The sequence below is a fragment of the Manacus vitellinus genome, unplaced genomic scaffold (genome assembly GCF_001715985.3).
Source record: "Manacus vitellinus isolate BGI_N305 unplaced genomic scaffold, ASM171598v3 scaffold_21_pilon, whole genome shotgun sequence".
Taxonomy (NCBI): Eukaryota; Metazoa; Chordata; class Aves; order Passeriformes; family Pipridae; genus Manacus; species Manacus vitellinus.
Window position 1 is genome coordinate 6,482,323 of NW_021939546.1, and position 20,478 is coordinate 6,502,800.

The following is a 20,478-nucleotide window of genomic DNA, read 5'->3' on the forward strand; positions in this document are numbered from 1 at the left end:
CATTTGGAAAATAAAGTGACAAATTCTGTGAAAGACAGCAACTTCCTGCACACAAATTTCAGATATCAATCCCTTTTTCGTCTTCTATCACACTATTATAGTTTATGCACTTCTCTCACTGCCAACAACTGTCAAAGCCATCTTTCATTTCTCTGCCTAGTACTCAGTTGAGAATAACTGAAGTGAAAACTACATTTAAAAAAGAAAAATTAATTTCCATGCACAGGGTTGTATAAATAGGTTGAAATAAATGGGGCTCCTTCCCACCTAATTCCCCTTCTGCAAATAAATGCAGCATATGAATATGCCAGACTTTAAAATACAGCCCAGACTTTTGAATTATTATTATAGCTTTCTCTTACACAGGAAAAGACAAGCTTTTTTGGCTTAAGTGAATTCAGCATTTTAAAGACAGGTTTTCTTTAGTGTGTATATGCACAAAGTTAAGCTTTTTTTTTTCCTAAACTGAGTAATTCTGCTTCTTACGAAACAAATCCTGTCTTCTGTACTGGTACTATACCTTTATTTTCTTTTTCTATAAATGCAAGTATTTTCTTGCATTTAAAACTGTACTTTCTATTCTAAAAAAACCTGTATTATTTTAAAACATGGTACCAATCTTTTAAATCTATTTTTAGAAGAGCCCAGCAAAAATGCCCAATATTGCCAGTTTCCTGAAGTAAGTTTTTGCATAACATCTTCCCATTATAAAAGTCAACTTTCTAGCCCAAACCCATTAAATAAAGTTTTAAATATATAGTGCCAAATTTCATATTTACAATATAATCTGAAGGCAAATATAAATCTTTTACGTTGTGCTTGTAAATAGGTACTGCAGTTATCAAATCTACTTGGAAAACTACGTGCTACCTTCCACACACACCACTGATCAAATCAATCACTCCTTGATAGTTCTGATGTTGAATTTGCAGCTGCCCAGTTCTAACCTCCCCTTTCCTCAAGTAAAGTGGAAGCTATAAAACATTTAAGGACACTTTAGCAGGTAAGTTTTCCTCATGGTCCTTGTGGTTTAATCAGATGTTGCCCCCGGTACTTTAACAGTGAGATTCCTCCTGCTGGTGGTGACATGACGTTGCTGAGCCAGGAAGGAGCGTCCAGGCCCATCTTTGCAGGCACCACTGCTGCCAACCAGCCTTGCTTCCATACCCAGCTTCTGCAGAGTCAGGCTCTGCAAAACAGTTAAACAACAACTTAAATAATAGCAAAAAACGGAAGAAAAAAGCCCTGCCATCTTTCATACACAAAGCTCATCCTTATTTAGTACACACACAGAAATTCTTTTACTGGATTTCTTAGATTAACTAAAATGTAACTGTCGCATTTAGCAAAATATGTTTTTCTGATACACCAACAAATGAATTTTTGACCCACCTTGTTATACCACGCAGTTACAATTAGCTTTTCCTCATAATCACGTAGCTTAGCCAGTTTGTATTCATTCTACAAGGAGACAAGAGGGAAGATAAGCTCAATTAAAACACAAATTTTATCTGCATAAACTTATGGCAGCCCATAGAGTGAAACAGAGGCAGCAGAAATGCTTCAATATGCAAAGTAACTGGAAAGCTTAGAAGTATAAATAAAGATACTTCCATTAAAGACTGAGAGATAAATTACCAGATTACTTCAAAGAGGCTAAACTTCATAAAAGTTGCAGTTAGAAACACAGAAACAACTTAGAAATATACTCTGAGGGTTTGTGTGGGGTGTATCAGAAAGTCTATAAAAAATTCAGTAATCTTTCCAGCTGAAAAGACAAGAATGTACTTCCAGCAGCTGACTATTCTTATTGTGTTACCGAATTGCTATTATATAATATACTTAGAACATCTTGCATAAAAGCAATCTGAGGCCACAGCACATATATAGTCAGACCTATCAGCCTACTCATCTGTGTTGAGAAATTCTGTATTTGTCCAGGTAACTATTTAACTAGACCCATCAATATTGCTGTAAAACTAAATGAATTTCTCCATTTTTTTTGATATTTGGACTACTGTCAACAATCCTTTCAGAATTTCAGCCGAGCTGAAATCCTGAATCATTACTGAATCATTAGGAAACAGTATCTTGACTGTCTAATATCAGGACAGAACACATTACAAGTTGTTATTAAATATATGTAAAATTTTTACCTCTAGTGCTTCAATTTTCTTGTCTTTCTCCAGTATCTGTTTTCTGAGCAACATAATTTCTGCTGATGCTGGATTTAGCTTGGGGTCTAAGGTTTTTATCACCTGGATAAGGCAAAAAACAAGAGCATAACAAGTCAGGTTTGATTCTCAACAGCTCTGCACCTCATCTGCTCAGAGAAGGAATATGGAAACAGTCTGGGCACTGCTCAGGGAATTATGATGAAAATTAGGCTGTTACACTGTTAACAGAGACCAAAGGGTACACAGGAATTATTAATGTACCTCATGTTTAGTATAAACCCCATTCTCTCATACACTTAACTGACTGCAGTTGAGCAATTTGATTAAGAATGCCATTTTTAATTGGGAGGTGGGGACACACACATTCAAATCAATCTGTTTAACAGTTTATGAGGGAGGAATGTGTATGTTCAGAAATAAGCCACTTACATTTCTTGCTTTCTCAAGGTACATTTTATATCTTTCTTCCATTGCTTTCATATCCTCATCTTTTTTTCGTAAAGCTGCTTCCAGCTCTCCAATCTTCTGGGCTATTTACAGAAATTACCAACAAAGACATACAAAATAAAAACGGATGTGGTACTTTCAAAGCTTCTGAGTTCCCTTCATTTCAACACTCTCAAAATAAACCTTCTGGCTACTACAGAGTTCTCTAAGTTATGATTTTTGTCTCAGTTGTCCCACCTGACCCTGAATTCCCATTTGGCAGAGTGCTGTGCAACAAAACTAAACCCCCAGGATCCTCTCCCTGCCCACCAGTGGGTACAAAAAAAATTCCCTCCATACATCCCATTTCACGTTTAAAGCTAAGCTGTAGCAGAAACCCCTATCCAGACAAGTATCCCATAGTCTACTGGCTATGGGAATCATTTCAGAAGACACTTAACTTATTAAAAAAAAAAAAGAAAGCCAAAAGCCCAAAAATCCCACACAAAACAACTTACGGTTCTGACTGTCATCAGGCTGGAGCTCTGCAAGATCAGCCTCTTTCTTCTGTAACTCATCATGAACTTCGTTCAACTTTTCCCTATGAATGAAAGGCTGGACTAAGGCTTAAGCTCACAAATAATTCCTTGCAGTTTTAACAGCTGGAAGCTGAAACTTGATGGCAGAAGTGCTTAAATAACTATTTTAAGCTCTGGCAATTCTTCTGAGTTTAAACAGAAATATCAGTATGTGTTTTTGAAGAACCATAAAAGTTGTGACTCCTGAATTGAGTCCCATTTACCTAAAACTAGGAAAAAATGAACAATGAAACCCCTCCAGCAGCTCCTTAGCAGGAAGTACATCTGCTGAGAGGATGGAAGTATTCCAGAAGAATGGAATATGTTTTGAGCCCAGTAACAGTGATGCTTTTAGCAGTCTGTTGTAGAATCAGAACACTTAAAAAGCTGGTGGTGGTGAAGACAGTTAAGTGGTACTAGTATTACCAGATCATCATGATCAGAGTGGACAAAACCAGAACACCAATACTTTACTCACTTTATGCAGGATTCCCAAATCAGTGGCTTAGAAAGACAAGACATCCCTGCAAAGATTTAAGCAGTTTCTGTGCTGTATTTAGCATAAATAAGCTGTTGTGGATGCATGTGCCTTACTTACATGTGTGCTGCCAACTTCTGCTTCAGGTTGCTGGACTATGAAAGGGAAGAGTTAAAATTCAGTTATATTTCAGTGTTTCATTCTAAGCAACATTAAAGTGCTCTTACAAATCAGCCAAGAATACTTAGCACAAGTAAGTCAAAGCAAATAAATACCAAGGAAACTGCATTTTTGTAACTACATTCATATTTTTTTGCATTGCACAGAAATCAATTCCAAATCCTTTTCTTTAAAGCTCTTCCTCTCGTTATACCACTATTGACTGATAAAACTAAATGTAGAAGGTAGAAGAGTTACAGTTCCTTAAAGAAGGTGGAGGAAAGGAATCACATAAAACATGAGCTTTTCAATTGAAATACAGTTGGTGTGGTGTGTTTTTCAGACACACTGAAAAATAAGCTGCACATCTAAACAAAGGACTTGATGTTACGCTGAAGGACTTAAAACTGGTATGTGTTCAAGGTCAAGAAGCCTGAACTTCTACTTACTCCTTCAGTCTTAGATCCCTGCTCCTGCAAAGTCTTTTGCAGATCTTCAATCTGCTGCTGTAATCCCCCAATACGCTCTTCATTCAGCCTTTTAGGAAGAAAAGACAGTTATTGGTCATCTGTATAGATCATAGACAAATTTTTCTGCTTCATGTCTGGATAACAGTTTTTCAGAGGTAGATCCAGGAAGACTTAAGCCACAAAGAAACTGATTTTTAGTTTGACTTGAACTTCTGCTGAAACAAGCACATGGAGCTTTAATCAACATTTTATAATGAATCGTTTTAAGTTTTGAGAAACCTTAACTACCAAAAACTCTCATATCCTAATGAACTTCTTTCAGCATTAACTGATAGAGAAATTCAGACCATATCCCATGGTCTAGCAGTTTGAAGTTCTAGAAATAGAGTTTATATCCATTCTTGGTCTACTTTCAAGAATCACTCAGAACTAAGAAAAGTGTCCTAAAAGCAACATCTCATTTATGGTTACACTGGTGAAAGAAAAGGTACTTGGCTTCCTACACGGTGCTACACTACAGATACAGGCCACAAGGCCACTCTCAAATTCCAGAAATCACTTTTTGCTGTGTTTTAAGATGTAGTTTCACCTTTTCTCAGTTTCCAGTTCGTTCACTGTCCGGTGCTTCTGCTCCAGCTGTTCCTGGAGCTCTGCAATACGCTCATTTTCTGACCCTTCCTGTTTCAACAGGAGCATCTTATTTTCATGCTGCAGCCGAATAAACATTTCTCTGAATCAAAAAAACCCCAAAAAAAGTCCCTGTTAATTAAGAAGGTGACGAAGAGGAAGAAGTAATATTCCTGTTCGCTCTCCCAGCCTTAAAGTGTGAGTAAATCAAATTCTGCTTAATGATATAATTGGGGTAACACTGCAATTTTTTATTAAAAGGTAACTTAAAATATTGTGATGTTTGCAAATTGTAAGAGATATGAACAAAGTTTTAAGTTGTCACTCCAAATCCAGATTTATTTACAGCAATCTGATATGCTTTTAAGAAAAATTAATTGTAGTATAGGAAAATAATAATTAACGGCTACATGGTGGTCTGAATAAGCATCATGGAGGCAAAGCAGGAATTGGGATACAGAGTCATGATCCTTCCTGGAGACAGCGTCAAGCCCCACCCATGAACATCCCAAAACAACCTCTACCTTTTGGTCTCACCTGTATTCCACTGGCAGAATTTCAGCAGCAAGATTCTCATGGCTTTTAACACGAGAGCCACCTGAAATCACATGGGAAGTTTAATTAACACACTCAAAGAAATCTCTAATACAAATAAAAAAGCCTCTGAAGGTACAGCAATACCTGTTTGACTCAGGTGATCCTGCTGCATCTGTGAACACCGGAGCTCTTCATTTGTTTCTTTTAATGCATCACACTGCACTATCAGTCTCTAACAAGACAGATTTGAGGTGGAGTTAAGTCAAACTGCTCCATTTTAAGAGCAAATAACAAGAAGCAGAACGAGTACTGACACATGCACTTTTCAGGTTGGACTTGATGATCTTGGAGGTCTTTTCCAACCTGGATGATTCTATGATTCTTTATTATATGTGTATACACACACACACACACGCACAATTTTTATGAAGATACTAATTCCAGGAAGATTTTTCTCCAGCAGAGCATTTAAGAGAGACATTAGGTGCTCAAATAAACTCCCTTAGAGAGACTTACCTCTTTTTCTTTGATTAAAGCCTCATGTTTTTCTTCAAGTCTCTTCATTTCAAATGCCAGCTTATCAGCTCTTTTGGATTCTTCAGACAGTTTGTTATGAAGCTCTTGGACCTTTCCAGAAAAACAGTGTATCCATATTGCAAGATGCTACTTCTAAAAGCTATATTAAAACAGTCACTCCTGTCCAGTTCAGCCAAAATAAAACAGCTGGTCCCTCAAGCTTAGGAGAGGGGAGATGGGACAGGAGCCTGTGTGCTTTGGGGTTTTTTTTGTTAGTTGGTTGGTTTGGGGGTTTTTTATATTTAACTCTCTCTTTTAATTACTACTGAAATTAAAATAAAACTACAGTTTAAAATACATTTCCATGAAGAAATATAAGAATACAAGCATGTAGTGACAGGACAAGGGGGATGGGTTCAGATTGTAAAGAGAGAAAATTTAGGTTAGATATATGAAATTCTTTCCTGTGAGGGTGGTGAGGTCCTTTCCTGTGAGGGTTGCCCAGGGAAGCTGTGGTTGCCCTATCCCTGGAAACGTTCAAGGTCAGGTTGGATGGGGTTTGGAGCAACTTGGTCTAGTGGAAAGCGTCCCTGCCTATGGCAGGGGGTTGGAACAAGATGATCTTGAAGGCCCCTTCCAACCCAAACCATTCTCTGATTCTGTGATTCCTTACAAGTGACCTCAGTAATAGCTGAACAACTTCTCCCAGAAGACAGTAAAAAAGAAAAGTTTGCAAACCACGGACTCTCACATCAGTTGAGAGAGCAACCAGTTAAGCTTCCCAGTTTTACAAACAGGCAGCGTATAAAAGTTTTCATAAATAAGAAATCCTAAGGGGATGACACAGGTTAAGCCCATGGGCTGTTACATTAAGCTGTACCCAAGTACCTGAGGAAAAATTAATATTTCCAGTATAAGTGTGGCTTCACCTGTCGTTTGTAGGTCTCCAGCTGGGCTCGTGCTGCGTTGGCTTTCTTCAGCTCATCCTCCAGGCTGACTGTGTTGTGCATGTACATCATGTTGGTCTCCTGCAGCGACTTGACCTGTCTGCGGAAGTCGTTCAGATCCTGCAGCTTCTTCCGATACACTTCCACAGTTGATTCCAGCTTACTTGCCTTGTCTGCAGTAGCCCTTAAAGTATGAACAGGAATTAGAACAGAGAGCATGTTTCTTCAAAAGCTTACAAAAGCCCAATTCTGCTGTCATAAGCATCAAGCTATTTTCAAAGAGAGATGCAACACGCTTAGCGGCACTTACATCTTACTGCTTTATTTTTAAATGTATAATGAACATAAACTTGCTCATAAAAATTGAAATCAGCACAGGGTTTAAGTGGGAGTAAGACTGACAGTTGTATGCAAGAAGTATGAGCAAGGGTTAGTGTGTCAAATACCCCTGGGGAATTCTGTGGGGTGCAATGTAAATGCACCACATCCTGTGCTAGATAGTCTTCTCAAACTGCTGGTACCTGGGAAGGAAAACCACACAGGTGTTCTCATGGTGGGATTATACATAATGAGAACATAATTGCACTATGAGAATGGTCATTAGCAGATATGACCAAGAATTATCAGCTTATCACTAACAAAAATCCACACAGTAAGAAAATACTGGAATCATAAATTTCAAATTAATTTTAATATTTGTGTTTAATATCTGCATTCTCATATCATTAAAAACTGGTACAAGAAAATTATGGAAAAAAATCTATAGTTAACATTTGTTTCAGATGTTACTTAAGAATCACTGTAAGTTAAGCCCCTGAAACCAATTTTCTTTTTATGTTTTATTGATAATATTTTATGAATAGCAGACCTGCTTTCACAGTGTGAGTTCTTGGGTGGTCTGGTATTTTATACAGTTTACACAAGCTGGAATGTTACCTTAAATTCTCATAGAGGTTACTTTGTATTTCATCTTCATTTTGTTAATGATCTCCCTAACCTAAATCTGGCCTAGAATGCTGACAGCAAAATTGTGTCTAGCTGTATATATGCTTTTCTACTTTAGAACTTCAACTTTCCATCCCACATGAAGAAGTATAAGTTCTGCAGTCATTAATTCTGCTTTAATTAATTCTATGTGTTATTCTTGTCAAACAACAGAGGTTTGCCTGAAAGCTTCCACTTCATCTCTGCTTTGTCAAACACCTCATCCAGGTAAGATCTGCAGAAGTAACACCTCCAAAAAATCTTGTTAAATATAAAGCCTTGGATTTAGTCATTAAATCCTCCTAATGTGTGTGTGTGTGTGTGGAGCTCCCCCTACTACATACCTAAGAATATCATTTTCATCTTTCAGGGCTCTAGATTCTTCTGCCAGAGAGGTCAGTTCATTGTTTCTATGCTGCAGTTCAATCAGTTGTTTTTCTAGATCTTCACAATGGACACGATAATCATCTTTTGCAGCTTCAAGCCTACCAGATCAAAACCAGGAACTCTGTTAGGACCATTTTGTTATTATACAGTTCTCATTTAGTGCTAGAATTACTAAAAATAAGACAAAGGAAAACTGTTAAGTCACCAGAAAAATGGTATTGCAAACACAGAACTTTTTACTGTCTACCTGTTAAATCATAATGGATTGTTCACTACAAATCTGCCACACCAGTATCAAGGGATCACATGAAAAGTGATTTTTCCCCCACTATGTACCACAGAGAGAAAGACTAATATGTGAAAGAAAAGAGTACAGTAAAGAGATATGATGGTGTTAGGTGGGTTGGGGTTTGTTTTGTTTACACACCAATCACTTCAGCACTCATTTTCTGTCCTCCCTCCCCTTTTCTGAAGTATCAGAGGGCTATACCAAAGTATATGACCAAAGTAATATCTTTTACAAGTAACAGTGTCTTTTTAAATATAAGGACTATCTTTAAAATATGCTTATACAGCACTAGAAAGCTTTTAATGCAATAGAAATTGAGATGGAAAATCCCAAAAGAGTATCAGAAATTCTCAGGATATATTAGACAAGTGAGGGATTTTTGAAGGAAATAATTTAATACCTGAAGTTTTCTTCTTGCAATTGCTCCAGCTGCAACTGTGCATTAAAATACTTTTTTGCCACCACAGTATTTGGATCATCAAGAGAGTCGTCTAATTGCTCTAGTCTGTCATTCATAATCTCATTTTCTGACATCAAGCTGTTTTTTTCATCCTGGAGGGCAGCTACCTAGTACAGATAAAACAGCATCAACACTGTAAGACCTGTCCAAAGAACTCAAGCAAGGCAGCAGGATGTCACCAAATTAGTTTATGAAAAAGGTTGAGCACTTAGAAATTTTAGAATGTAGTTTTACAGAGCACACTTGAGCATACAGATGCTTTAGTGTATGACAGTTATGAAGCACTAAAGGAAAAGTCCTTCTAAAAAAAAAAGAAAAAAGACAATTTTTTGTAACTGAAACCACAGTAAAGGCACACAAAGTGATATGGAGAGGAACTGGAACTTTCATTAAAAACACCACGGACGCCGTACAAAAAACTCCAAAACTGGTGCAAAGGTTACTCTCCATCTTGCTTGTACTGGACAATAAGCAGCAGGATGGCATGGCCAGCACACCCAGGGACTGCCGTGCTCAGCAGTGAATGGCTGCGCGTTCGGAAGCGGTTTCAGGCGCCGCAAGCACACACGCAAAAGAAAACCTGGCCAGCTTCAGAGAGAGCATGCACTGGGCAACAGTCAGATACTGGGTGCTCACAGCTAAGCAAATGAGGATACAACACTTCACTGGAAGTATATTAACAGCCATAAAATGGGGAAGGATTAGGAGGATAGAACCTTTAAAGTTTTTCTAGTGAAAGCTGTTGTGTTAATTTTAACGTCCTGTCAAACACAAGAGCACGTAGCATGTGTTAGTCAACTGGCATTTAAACAGGGACAATATGCTTTTTGGGTTATGTTTTCCTGAATCAGAAAGTAAACCTACCTTTCTTATACTCTTGGAAAATATCAAGGAAGACTGAGACCTTACAAGTGAATTTATTAAGAATTAGTTTAAATGAGAAGTGTCAGTCAATATTACGGCTTCAAATAAATAAAATTAAAAAAACATATCATGATATTATAAAATAGATACAACCTAGAGTATGCAATATTAAGAAACAATTTGTTTGTGATCATAATTTTAAAGTCTATCAGTCAAACAGATATAAAAATCAAACAGTAGTTAATCTACCGCTTCATTAGGTGCTGGTTTTCTGGGTTCACTCCTTTTTTACAATACCAGATGTAATTTACTATTTGCATTCACACAAACATCTGTGAGTAGAGAGCGTATCTGAGCCTTGCTCAGCAAAACACTTCCTGTTCAAGGTTCAGCCACTCCTTAAGCATGTACAACATTCAGACTTCAAGAATAACATTAAAGACATCTCCCATCTCAGACTTAAAAAAACCTTAAAATCAAACTATGACACAACTCAGAGCAAGTTTTACATCTTTTCTCTGTTCCTTTCTGATAGTTTTTTATTATTTCAGCATAACAGAAGTGGTGTCAAAGTCAACACAGATTATAAAGAGATATTTTAAACACACATCACAGTATTACAGAGTGTGGTGACATTAACTCCTCTGTTTATACTCAGCAGTACCTTTCCCTTAAACACCTTTCACCTGTCCCATACTATGTTATGAGCAACTGGCTTTGCATAACTTATGATTAATTAATAGAGAAATCTGGAAAGACAAGTTTGTGGGAGACAGGTGAAAGCCTGGGACTTCTGCAGATTCTGTTCTCACTAGGAAGCCTTACTGCTGCCTCAAGAAAAAAGAAAATTAAATACCAATTCCATTATAACAATAGCTTCCTGGGCATGGCAACTAGCTCTGAGCTACTTCATATACAAGTATTCAACTTTTTCAGTTGTCACTGCCTGTAAGAAACGTAAAGCTGGCCTCTGCTTTTGTGGGTGTTCACTTTCAGATGCTCACACAGCCAGTACAGCCCTTTGGCTCCTCTAAGAAGATGCAATCCAAATGTTCTCTTTGTGCAGAGCCAAATTTGAGATGAAGTGCCTTGCCAGATAAAACTCTTTCTATTCTCAGATTATTGTGCCATAAAAGAGGAATCACACTTAAGAGTATCAAATGAATTCTTTTTTTCCTTTAAAAAGTTGATTGAAATGCAAATTTCTCTTTATTGTCACAAAATCCTCTCTACTTTTTCTCAAGAGTGACTTGATTAACTGCTATATCCATTAAAAACAAAAATAGGTCTATTATTAGTGTTGTTTGAAAATGTCAGCAAGGATCTATTAGTTTCCATTATTTTATCCAAAAGTATCCTCCATGCTACACTTGTGCATGACAAAAAGTTAACAAATTTTAGATAAATTTCAAATTTAGTCATTCATCAACTCCTATTCAAACAGCATCATTTTCCTGTGATTAAATCTAATGACTGGTTATTACATGAACCGGATTTTTTGGACACAGTACAAAAGACTAGAGGAAACAGTGATTAAAAATGAGAAGGGCAATTTTTACAACCACGAGAACATTGTTTTAACACTACCTGCTACTAAAGGTAAACAAAGGTAAGAGATCAAAGACCATCTGAGGTAACAGCTGGCACAGGACCTCAGCTTACACTTCCATTGGAAAACATTCCCCAATAACTGCATTTTGGAGTACAGAATGATTGCTTTTCCCCCACAAGAATTCTCACAGAAATTTAAATAATGCAAAATTCACTTTGCCCTTCACTTCTGCATCTTAATAGCAGCACCACTACATATTAAAGAAGTAAGCAACTTGCTGTTTCTTACCTGCAAATCAAGCTCTTGACATCTTTGTGCCAACTCTTCTTTTTCTGCTAACGCTTCCTGAAGATCCTCCAAGGCTCTTTTAAGCTTTCAAAAAATAAGACAGTCAATCACTGTGGCCCATATCCAAAGTGCTCACAGTTGCAGCTTACAAAACAACTTAACTGCTTATATGAACTGTTTAAGAAGTATGTCAGGTGCACACACTGACACAGAAACCTATATATACACTGTTACATCAGGATCCCTGCTCGTTTCACTTGTCTTCTAAATGACTGCCACATGTAACAAGTAAATTACTGAAAAACAGCAAACACAGCAACCTGGGCTAAAGGCATAACAAAACGAAATACAGGAGCATTCATGTGATCACCATTTCAAAATCCCCGCCTGTTAAAGAAATGCCTGCCCTTCATCTTAGAATAGAAATACTGATGCTCCTTTATGAGCAGCTACTTGTAAAGACAAGTTTCATTTTATGTGTAACTTGTAGTGTTATCAAGACTTTCCATGACCCCTTAACAATAACCTGAAGTGTTCAGCCTGGCATGGCTGAGCCTTGATGTACCCTCACCTCTTCTTGCACTGACCAGTTTTACCCCATCCAGTAAGATGACGTAGCAGGCACTGATTTTTTTTTTTTTTTTAAGAAGCTATAGAACAGCAGATAACTTTTTACTTAATTAGCACTGAAAAACAACATTACTTCACTTAAAGCATGGCAAGAAACCAGCTTATTGTTCAGGCTTGATCTACAACAGCGACAAATATTAGGCAGCTACCTGCTGTTCCACTTCACTTGATGCATCACAGGTGGAAGGACTCGTTACTTCCTTGCTCATGAGCTACAAGAAGAGGCCACAGGAAAAAAGGTTAAGTTAGAGGTTAAATACCTGTAAATTCACTGCCTACAGAGTACCAATTGTGTTTTCCACTATATCACTGCATTCCTTCAGTATGTCAAAATAGATTAATAGTAATAATAAAACCCACCTCATGACTGGTAAAGGATTTAAACAAATCTAGAGTAAGACTACATTTTTTACCTCTCCCTCCCTTCCCCCCCCCTCAAAAAAACAAAAATAAAGTTAGCAGTAATATCTTATTGGATGAATCTGTGATCTGTTGAAGTTAAAATGGAGTGAACCAGAGGACAGGATTTCAGTCAATTAAATTAACAGTCATCACACTTCTTTGTACTCCGTTAATTGCCACTAAGCAAACAATGGGAACATTAACACTGCTCTCACTGATCTCCAGTACAAAGAGGTACACAGTGTATCTGTCAACAATTACAGGGCTTTACTTTTCACTCAGGAATTACTGTATTATTTCTAGACCTTCTTCAGAAATTTTAATTAATCAGAAGACAACAACCAAGAGGTTTATGGATTTCTTTCTACCAATAGGACCCCTGCACCTCTAAAGACTATCCAGTCAATTTAAATCTGAGTTTCAAAGCCTATTACCAACTCCACTCACACCTTGATGAGGTTGCAGTTACACACCACCTTTTCTTCAAAGTCAGTATTTAGTTTCTCCACACCTTTCTCCACACTCTGCTTCAGTCCTTAAGCTTACAAATGTAGCTTGGTGACTGCAGAGCTAAGCCATGAGCTGGATCTCCAAGATGATCCAACCAAAACCAAATTAAAACAGGAGGAGGAGCACACCATGACAAGAATGGAAGAGATGCAGCTGCAAGCTTGTAAATCAGAGGCTGGAATGGTCCTTCCATAACAATGCAGCCTCACAGACACAATCAGGTTAATTCTGGGACCAAGACTATAACACTGGGACATTTCAGAACCTGACTCCAGTATAATCAGTGGTTGGCAACTATATACATTTCTTGTGTGGAATGAAAAATCTTAAGCATTTGTTGTATGTTGGGGCACAGGAGACTAAAATCAAAACCCTTTGGTTGGAATCTGGAGCCTCTTGGTCCTGAACCTCCCAAATAATTTAGGAAAGTACTTACAGTCTTCCCTGTAAGTTCTTTCATTCAAGCAAAGGTCAAAGATAACAAATAGATATTTGGACTTCTCAACTGACAGCATTAGGCTGTGAACTGTTACCCACCTCTTGAATGGCTGTCATGACAACATGCTGAACAGACTCTTCAAGGGTCATGATATTTTGTATGTGTTCTGTGAAAAACAATTTGCAGTGACTCATGACCACGTTCATCTTAACAGCTTGAGTAATGTGATAAAGTGTTTGCAGAAAGATCCAGAAGAAACTATTATCTATAAAGCTCCTTCAGAACAGGTAGTGGTCTTTTTGTACAGAGGACTACTGTTAACCAACAACATTATTATCCAGTAATATGGTATAAACACAAGAGATTATAAACTCTGAACTGCACAAATTAATATTCTGCATAACAGAGTAAGGAGCAATGCCATCAGAGCATGGAGCATTAGCTCTGGTATAGGGAGAGAAAACAGCCAATTCAATTTTGAGACTCTGCAGACAAACAAGAGACAGTTCCCAATGTAAGTTTTTAATTTAATTTGTTAGATTTGCATTTGAATAGTAAATTTTAGGTCTTATTTTAATAAGTACAAATAATCCTCAAATGCTTTAGATTGTTTTTTAAAACCTACTTGAACAAAGTTTTGAGTTTTATCCAAAGAAGTTTCCCACAGATTTTCCTTTAAGTGAACTCCAGTTTCAGAATAGGAATGTAACATATTAAAAATAGAGACTTTCTGACACGTAAGAAAAAAGTTTCTATGCCTCTTATACCTTAACAATCACTTGTCAAAGTCTGGTGATTGTTGAACAGGTTAAGGTAGTGCCTACCTTGTTTCCTCTCACAGTTGACTGCACAACCTAAAATAAGCTGCAGAAGCCTGCCCAGTTCAGTGGGATCTGAGTTCTCAGATATCTGGTTTAAATCTGGAATAAGCTCTTCTGAAATCTGCTGACCCAAGAACTGAAAAAAAATGGAAAAAAAATAACTAAGAGATAAAGCAGACTCCCACTTTTGTACAACATGAAAATCTGGTATCACGCAAAAAATCTGGACTCGGTGAGCCATGCAGAGAAAATGATCCAGGAGGATTTGTACCTTGGCTTTCAGCTTCCAAGTGAATATCATAAAACCTAGACTGGGGTTGCTGAGTCTGTTCTGTTGTGTACAAAAGGATTAAAGCTTCTCTAGACAAGAGTAAACATGAATGCACAGACTAAAGTCAACAGGATTCTGCAGCTCAGTCCTTATGACATTTACCTGGGCAGAGACACGGCTTCCAGATTATACTCCAAGAGTCTTATTTAAAATACATCTGCTCAAATTAATTTTATATTCCCTCAGACCTCCCACTTAGCAGATAATCAACATACACTTTCTGCCAAAGAAGTCCTTAAGATAAATTCACTTGCCAACAAAAAAAAAAATAGCCAGGTGAAGGAGGGCAATAATCCATACCTCATGGTAGTAGTCCATAATTCCTTGCAGTATCTTCTTCAGATTACTGGACTAATTGTTGTGCATGAAAGACAAAGTTACAAGCTTTAATTAAAATTTTTGATTTTGATGAAATATCCCAACAGAAAATCCCCATGCAACAATGCTGGAAGGTACTTAAAACTACCAACAGACAGTTCAAGTTCATTTAAAACATGCTTGAAAGCCTGATCTTAATTCTGTAAGTTTTGGACTGCTAGATGTCAGGACTTCATAAATTTCACTGTCTTCAGTTTTAAATACCTTTATTCTCCAGTTGTCACCAACATCATCTTTAATGCGATTTAGCCAAGAGGCATCAAACCAAGCAACGTCTCTGAAACAAAATTAAATGATTAATCAATAAGCACAGACTTAAATAAGACAGCAAATTCCCAGCATTAAATCACCAGGTGTTGAACTACAGTGTCTAATGAGGCATGAATTTCTGGAGATTGCAAGGTAAACTTATGTCCCAGGAAATTCCCATCCTGCTGGCTGCATTAAGACACCTTCCAGGGCTGGGACAATTTCCATGTGTGCTTGAGCTGGGAAGAGCTGGAACACAAGGATGTGTAGATCTTTGCCATGCTGAATTTTTATACCTGACAAAGCGATCGGAATCATGCAAAGAAACATCCCTTTTTGACTAGTGCTGATATCGAGTTTGGTATCTATTCCTGCAGGTTGGACTTTCCAGCATTCACCACAATTTGTCAAAGGCACTTATTAAAAAAACAGTTTGAACTACTGGCATTTTGTATTTTTTGTGTGTTTGGCTCTCCTGGGCAGAAGCCTTTTCACTTTGCCAGCATAAATAAAGATGAGTTGTTGTGGGAGGTGTTTATACACACCAAGCTGCCAAGCAGTACAATCACAACATATTTAACAACATATTAACTTTTACAACGTACTGTTTATTCAGTGGTATCAAAGCACCTAATAAAGGACAATTATTATCCCAACTTGCACATGAACCAACTTGGCTGTGCAGAGGTCTGCCCAGAGCCTGTGGCAATCCAGTACCCCAAACACGTGGGAAGCAATCCTCAGCAAATCCTATATCAATTTTTGCCATGTTTCAGGAAAAATATGATTTCTGTCCTTACACAGCACGTTTTAAATCTTCACAAGCAGACACGAGGGCTTCTGAGTTCAGGAGGGGTTTTCTTACGGGGGTGGGGGTTTGTGGTGGTGTTTAAGTAATTTCTTAATAACCAAAATTACAATTTGAGCAGGAGATGGTAATGCAGACTTCTCTTTAATTATCTTATCCCAACAACAAGTGTTGATGGGAAAAGTGAAAAAGATCATGTCATTCTTGCCTAGTTATCCTTTATGCTGCAGTATAAACAAATATATATATATATATTTATATATTTTTTTTTATCACCTTCTCCATCATGTTATTATTCAACTGTTACATCATCACCAAAACAGCAATACGCAGGCATATTCTATCTTCTTCTATAAACTGCCCACTCCGAGTTTCTGCCCACTTTAAAAGCAACTACGTATGTCAGACACAAAAACCTCAAGGAATTAAATACCTCTTCTTCAAACTGGAGAATCAACTTACATCTGGTGAAGCACTTGTGCCATGGCAACCCCATTAGTCAGGTCCTGAACATCTCTGCAAGGTGCAGCAGTGTTGAAGGTCTGCAGCTAAAACAGGGAAAAAACACTGTGTTTCTCATTCAGCAGACAAAAGGACAGGAAATTAGTTACCACTTTCCTTTTCCTCTTTAAGTTAAAGATGTCTTTTCACTTGAGGCAGCTAAAATCCTTTTTGAATATGCAGGTTTTAAGCCAACCCAATTATCTCAGTACTTGTGACTGTTATGACTAGTAGATTAAAAAGTTAGTACAACCACCCACACTTTGCTTTTTCATGCCAGACCTTCTATTGTAAATCAAATTATGGAATGATAACTTGGGAAACTACAGTTGTATTTATCCATCCCTCCAATTATGTTGCAGTGCTTAGTTCTGGCCATAATTACCTAAATAAAAAATGGTATCAGAATAAGGTGTGAAATTTGCAGAGAAAAAAAATTCCAGTCTTTTACAACAAGAACTTAGTAATAGAAGTAGGATGGGATTACCTCAGTGTTAAAAATGTTTCTCCATTTTAGATATTTTGGGGTTTTTTTAAGCTATCCCCAAGCTTATATCTAACATTATGACAGAATTAGATGTATATTTAGAGTTGCAATATTTTATTCCTCCACAATCAATCACCTCAGAACTAACTATTCTAGGTGAGAGAGCCATTTCCATACACATGTCAGTTCATCACAGGAAAATAAGAGCCTTCTTCACCACTATGAACAAAATAGAAAGTTTGCTGTTAGTGCTACTAAAAGATGTGTATATGAAATGGAATTGGAGCAAGTACAGGTCCTTATAATCTCTGTCCATTGCAGAAATCATAAATGTAGGAGGTTTAAGAAGTCAGCGTCCTAAATTACCTTTCATCTGCAAGAGGGCTTTCCCAAATGTTCTGTGAAACACAAGCTTCTTCAGAACACACTGGTGAATGACCTTGTGTTTGGGAAATGGAGCTACTTGGACCACAGTGACGGAAAAACAGTTTCCAGTGTGAGAATCTGAGGCAGTTTTTGTCCAGTCTGTGTTTACAAAGAGTGACCACAACTCTGAATATTTGCTTGCTTCAAAAACAGCCAAATCAAGCCAAGAGAAAAATATGCAGAGCAAGGATTTGTTTTTACTGTTTTTCCATTTGTTTTTCGATTGAAAAAGCAGTTTAAAATCTTGTATTACGGGAAGTGAGAAGTCAGTAATCCCTTGCAGGTTACATAAAAGATTAAGTGGAACACCACAACCCAAAGCTGCTGTGACTGACAGCCCTGGCTTCTGTTACTCCAGCAGCCTCCACACCAACACAGGCACGACTACAAGTCAAAGGCTGAGCTTCCCAGAACCCACAGAATTCACAGCACAGGACTGGGATGCTGCCATGTGGATACACCTCGCTGCAAACCAAGGGAATTGCTAAGCACAGGTACTACCATTTCACCTGGGCCTGGTAAGCAAAGCCTTAGAAAACCCCATGATAGGTGACACTGCTTTATGCAGAATCTCCCAGAATAGAAACAGCTAATTAAAATTAATTATAAAGCAGGACTGACAGTCTGTTTATCTCTATATTTAAAAGTCACATAAGGGCCTAGAAATAATATGAGAGTAGAAGTATTAATTACGGGTTCTCCAAACCTCATGCCAGCCCAATCATTTCCTCAAAATGGATTTTTAGTGTTTAGCAAACCCCATGAAAGCAGCAGGCATGGGAAGGGGGTTGGCAGAACCAGCCACAGACTTCAGGGCTGTAGCAGTGCTCTATTTTTTTAGTTTTACTAAATATAGCTTCAAGGACATGCTACTCACACTGAAAACCATTTTGTGAGTTCCAGCCCAAATGCACCCTGCTACTACAGGAGAAGCAAGTGTTTTTCTCTCAGGCACACAGATATTATGCTCACAATAAACAGCTGAAAAATTAATTTTGTAGCTCCACCACCAAACAACTGCAGATGAAAACATGAGTGTTCACAGTGCCCAGAGGAAATCATCCTTCTCCACCTCGGGAAGGTGTGCCCTCAATGTCACCTGGACAATGTGAGGTTGAATTTCTCCATTTCATACCCAGATTTTACACACTGGGGATTACAGAGCAATCAAATAGATTTTAGAGTAGTAATAAACATTCCCGTTCTTAACCCCAGAATATCGATAGAATAAACTCAGCCACTGGACAGAGTTAACATCACCAACAATGCCAGTGCCATCACTACACCTACTGCTGTTAATCTTTTCCCTCCATTTCCCCCAAAACTCAGTTCAACTGCATTTTGTTTTTTCTGCAACATCCTCAGAACTTCATAATTCAATGACACCTGGGCTGCAAAACCAACACAAAATGTTTTTATTCAAATTCTCTTTCTTCTCAGGATAATGTATGTTTTCTAATACAGAATTTGGTAAAACAAAAATAGAAAAAATACACACTCTGGTAGTGGAACAGAGAAAATCAGAAGCATGTGCTTGCTACGTTAATGAGTAAGCAAACTGAGAAACCTTTAGAACCACAGAGCTAAAGAACTCTTTTCTCTCCAGCATTTCATTCTCACCCCCACACCACATTTTTCCCTATTATTCACACTGAAGTTCAACTTGTGAAGGATGTTTGAAACACATCTTAGAGTGTTAACAATCAGTTTCTATAAAGTTGTAAACTAGGTCTGAGAAATAGGGTGTTAAATCTAAGAACATGCTGACAATGCCTCTGCTGAGGGTTGTACAGAAAACCTGAACACAGGGCTAGATGTTCCTTTACATTGACACAAAGCTCATCTTAAGGCCAGATTTACATTCCCTTTAAGATTCAGGATGTAATTACAGCTATACACTGTGAAGATACTAGAAATGAGAATTAGGCTTAAAATATTTTAAGCAGGAATTATAAAAATTATAAAGGAGTTCAGCACTGCTGACTTAAGGATTTTAAGAAAGAGTTCAGGAATGCAGTGATTTCTTCTGCAACTGAATCATGATGGAATTATTCTTACGTGACTACTGAGAGGAAAACACAAAGTTAAAGAGCACAAAACAGAAAGATTAACCCAGGTCCATAGAGGTAAGCATAAGACAACCAAAATTCTACAGACCAACAAAACCTTGGAACGTCACTAAAAGGAAAATTAACGGAGAAAAAGAAGGAAATTGTTTTTCAGTGATTTATTACCAACTTTAACTCTTCAAAACTTCTGTGCTGCCATGCAGAAATTAAGAACACTACCTACCCTAGTAGCTACCACTTTTGCCAGTTTCATTCCTAGATTTCCACGATGCTTCCAAAACACTCCCTTCTTCCATGATTTACACCTCACAGAGGCAAAACACCTGCTATTTCTAGAGAAACCCTCCACACAGGTAACTGTGGCCTCCCCTGCCAAGCTGTCACACAGCAGTTCTATTTAGCAGAGCTCACTCTCACCAAAAACACTGCACTTGCAAGACCAGATTTACAGACAAGGTCACGGAAGGAGCCTGGAAAGAAAGATAAAGAGGAAGCAGCGATTGATGAGTTTAACAAACACGGTTGTCCTCGATGACCTTAAAAGCCTTTTCCCACCTGAACGATTCCACAATTCCAAACCGGTGCTTCTGGCCCAGGTAACACCCCACACCCAGGTGTGGTGTGCCTGACTAATACACGCTTTAACCAGCTGCTGTGAAACGCTCTGAGGTTTCTGCGCCCGCCAATT

At 37.9% G+C, this 20,478-nt stretch overlaps 1 protein-coding gene across 1 annotated transcript in view; it reads right to left on the bottom strand.

The window, feature by feature from the left end:
* Positions 1-356: 356 nt before the first annotated feature.
* The window catches only part of LOC103758915 (hook microtubule tethering protein 1), a 170,650-nt gene continuing 150,528 nt past the window's right edge, over positions 357-20,478 (bottom strand). The window contains exons 17-37 of the mRNA XM_018072118.3: positions 16,770-16,855; positions 15,455-15,527; positions 15,173-15,223; positions 14,545-14,677; positions 13,819-13,886; positions 12,519-12,581; positions 11,740-11,823; positions 8,976-9,142; positions 8,244-8,384; positions 6,898-7,099; positions 5,969-6,079; positions 5,597-5,684; positions 5,453-5,513; positions 4,878-5,018; positions 4,268-4,355; positions 3,780-3,814; positions 3,122-3,204; positions 2,607-2,707; positions 2,157-2,258; positions 1,393-1,461; positions 357-1,189 (exon numbers count right to left, since the gene is read on the bottom strand). Of these exons, the coding sequence (XP_017927607.2) occupies positions 1,031-1,189; positions 1,393-1,461; positions 2,157-2,258; positions 2,607-2,707; positions 3,122-3,204; positions 3,780-3,814; positions 4,268-4,355; positions 4,878-5,018; positions 5,453-5,513; positions 5,597-5,684; positions 5,969-6,079; positions 6,898-7,099; positions 8,244-8,384; positions 8,976-9,142; positions 11,740-11,823; positions 12,519-12,581; positions 13,819-13,886; positions 14,545-14,677; positions 15,173-15,223; positions 15,455-15,527; positions 16,770-16,855 (2,106 nt within the window). The 3' untranslated portion in view covers positions 357-1,030. The remainder of the gene's footprint in view (positions 1,190-1,392; positions 1,462-2,156; positions 2,259-2,606; positions 2,708-3,121; positions 3,205-3,779; positions 3,815-4,267; positions 4,356-4,877; positions 5,019-5,452; positions 5,514-5,596; positions 5,685-5,968; positions 6,080-6,897; positions 7,100-8,243; positions 8,385-8,975; positions 9,143-11,739; positions 11,824-12,518; positions 12,582-13,818; positions 13,887-14,544; positions 14,678-15,172; positions 15,224-15,454; positions 15,528-16,769; positions 16,856-20,478) is intronic.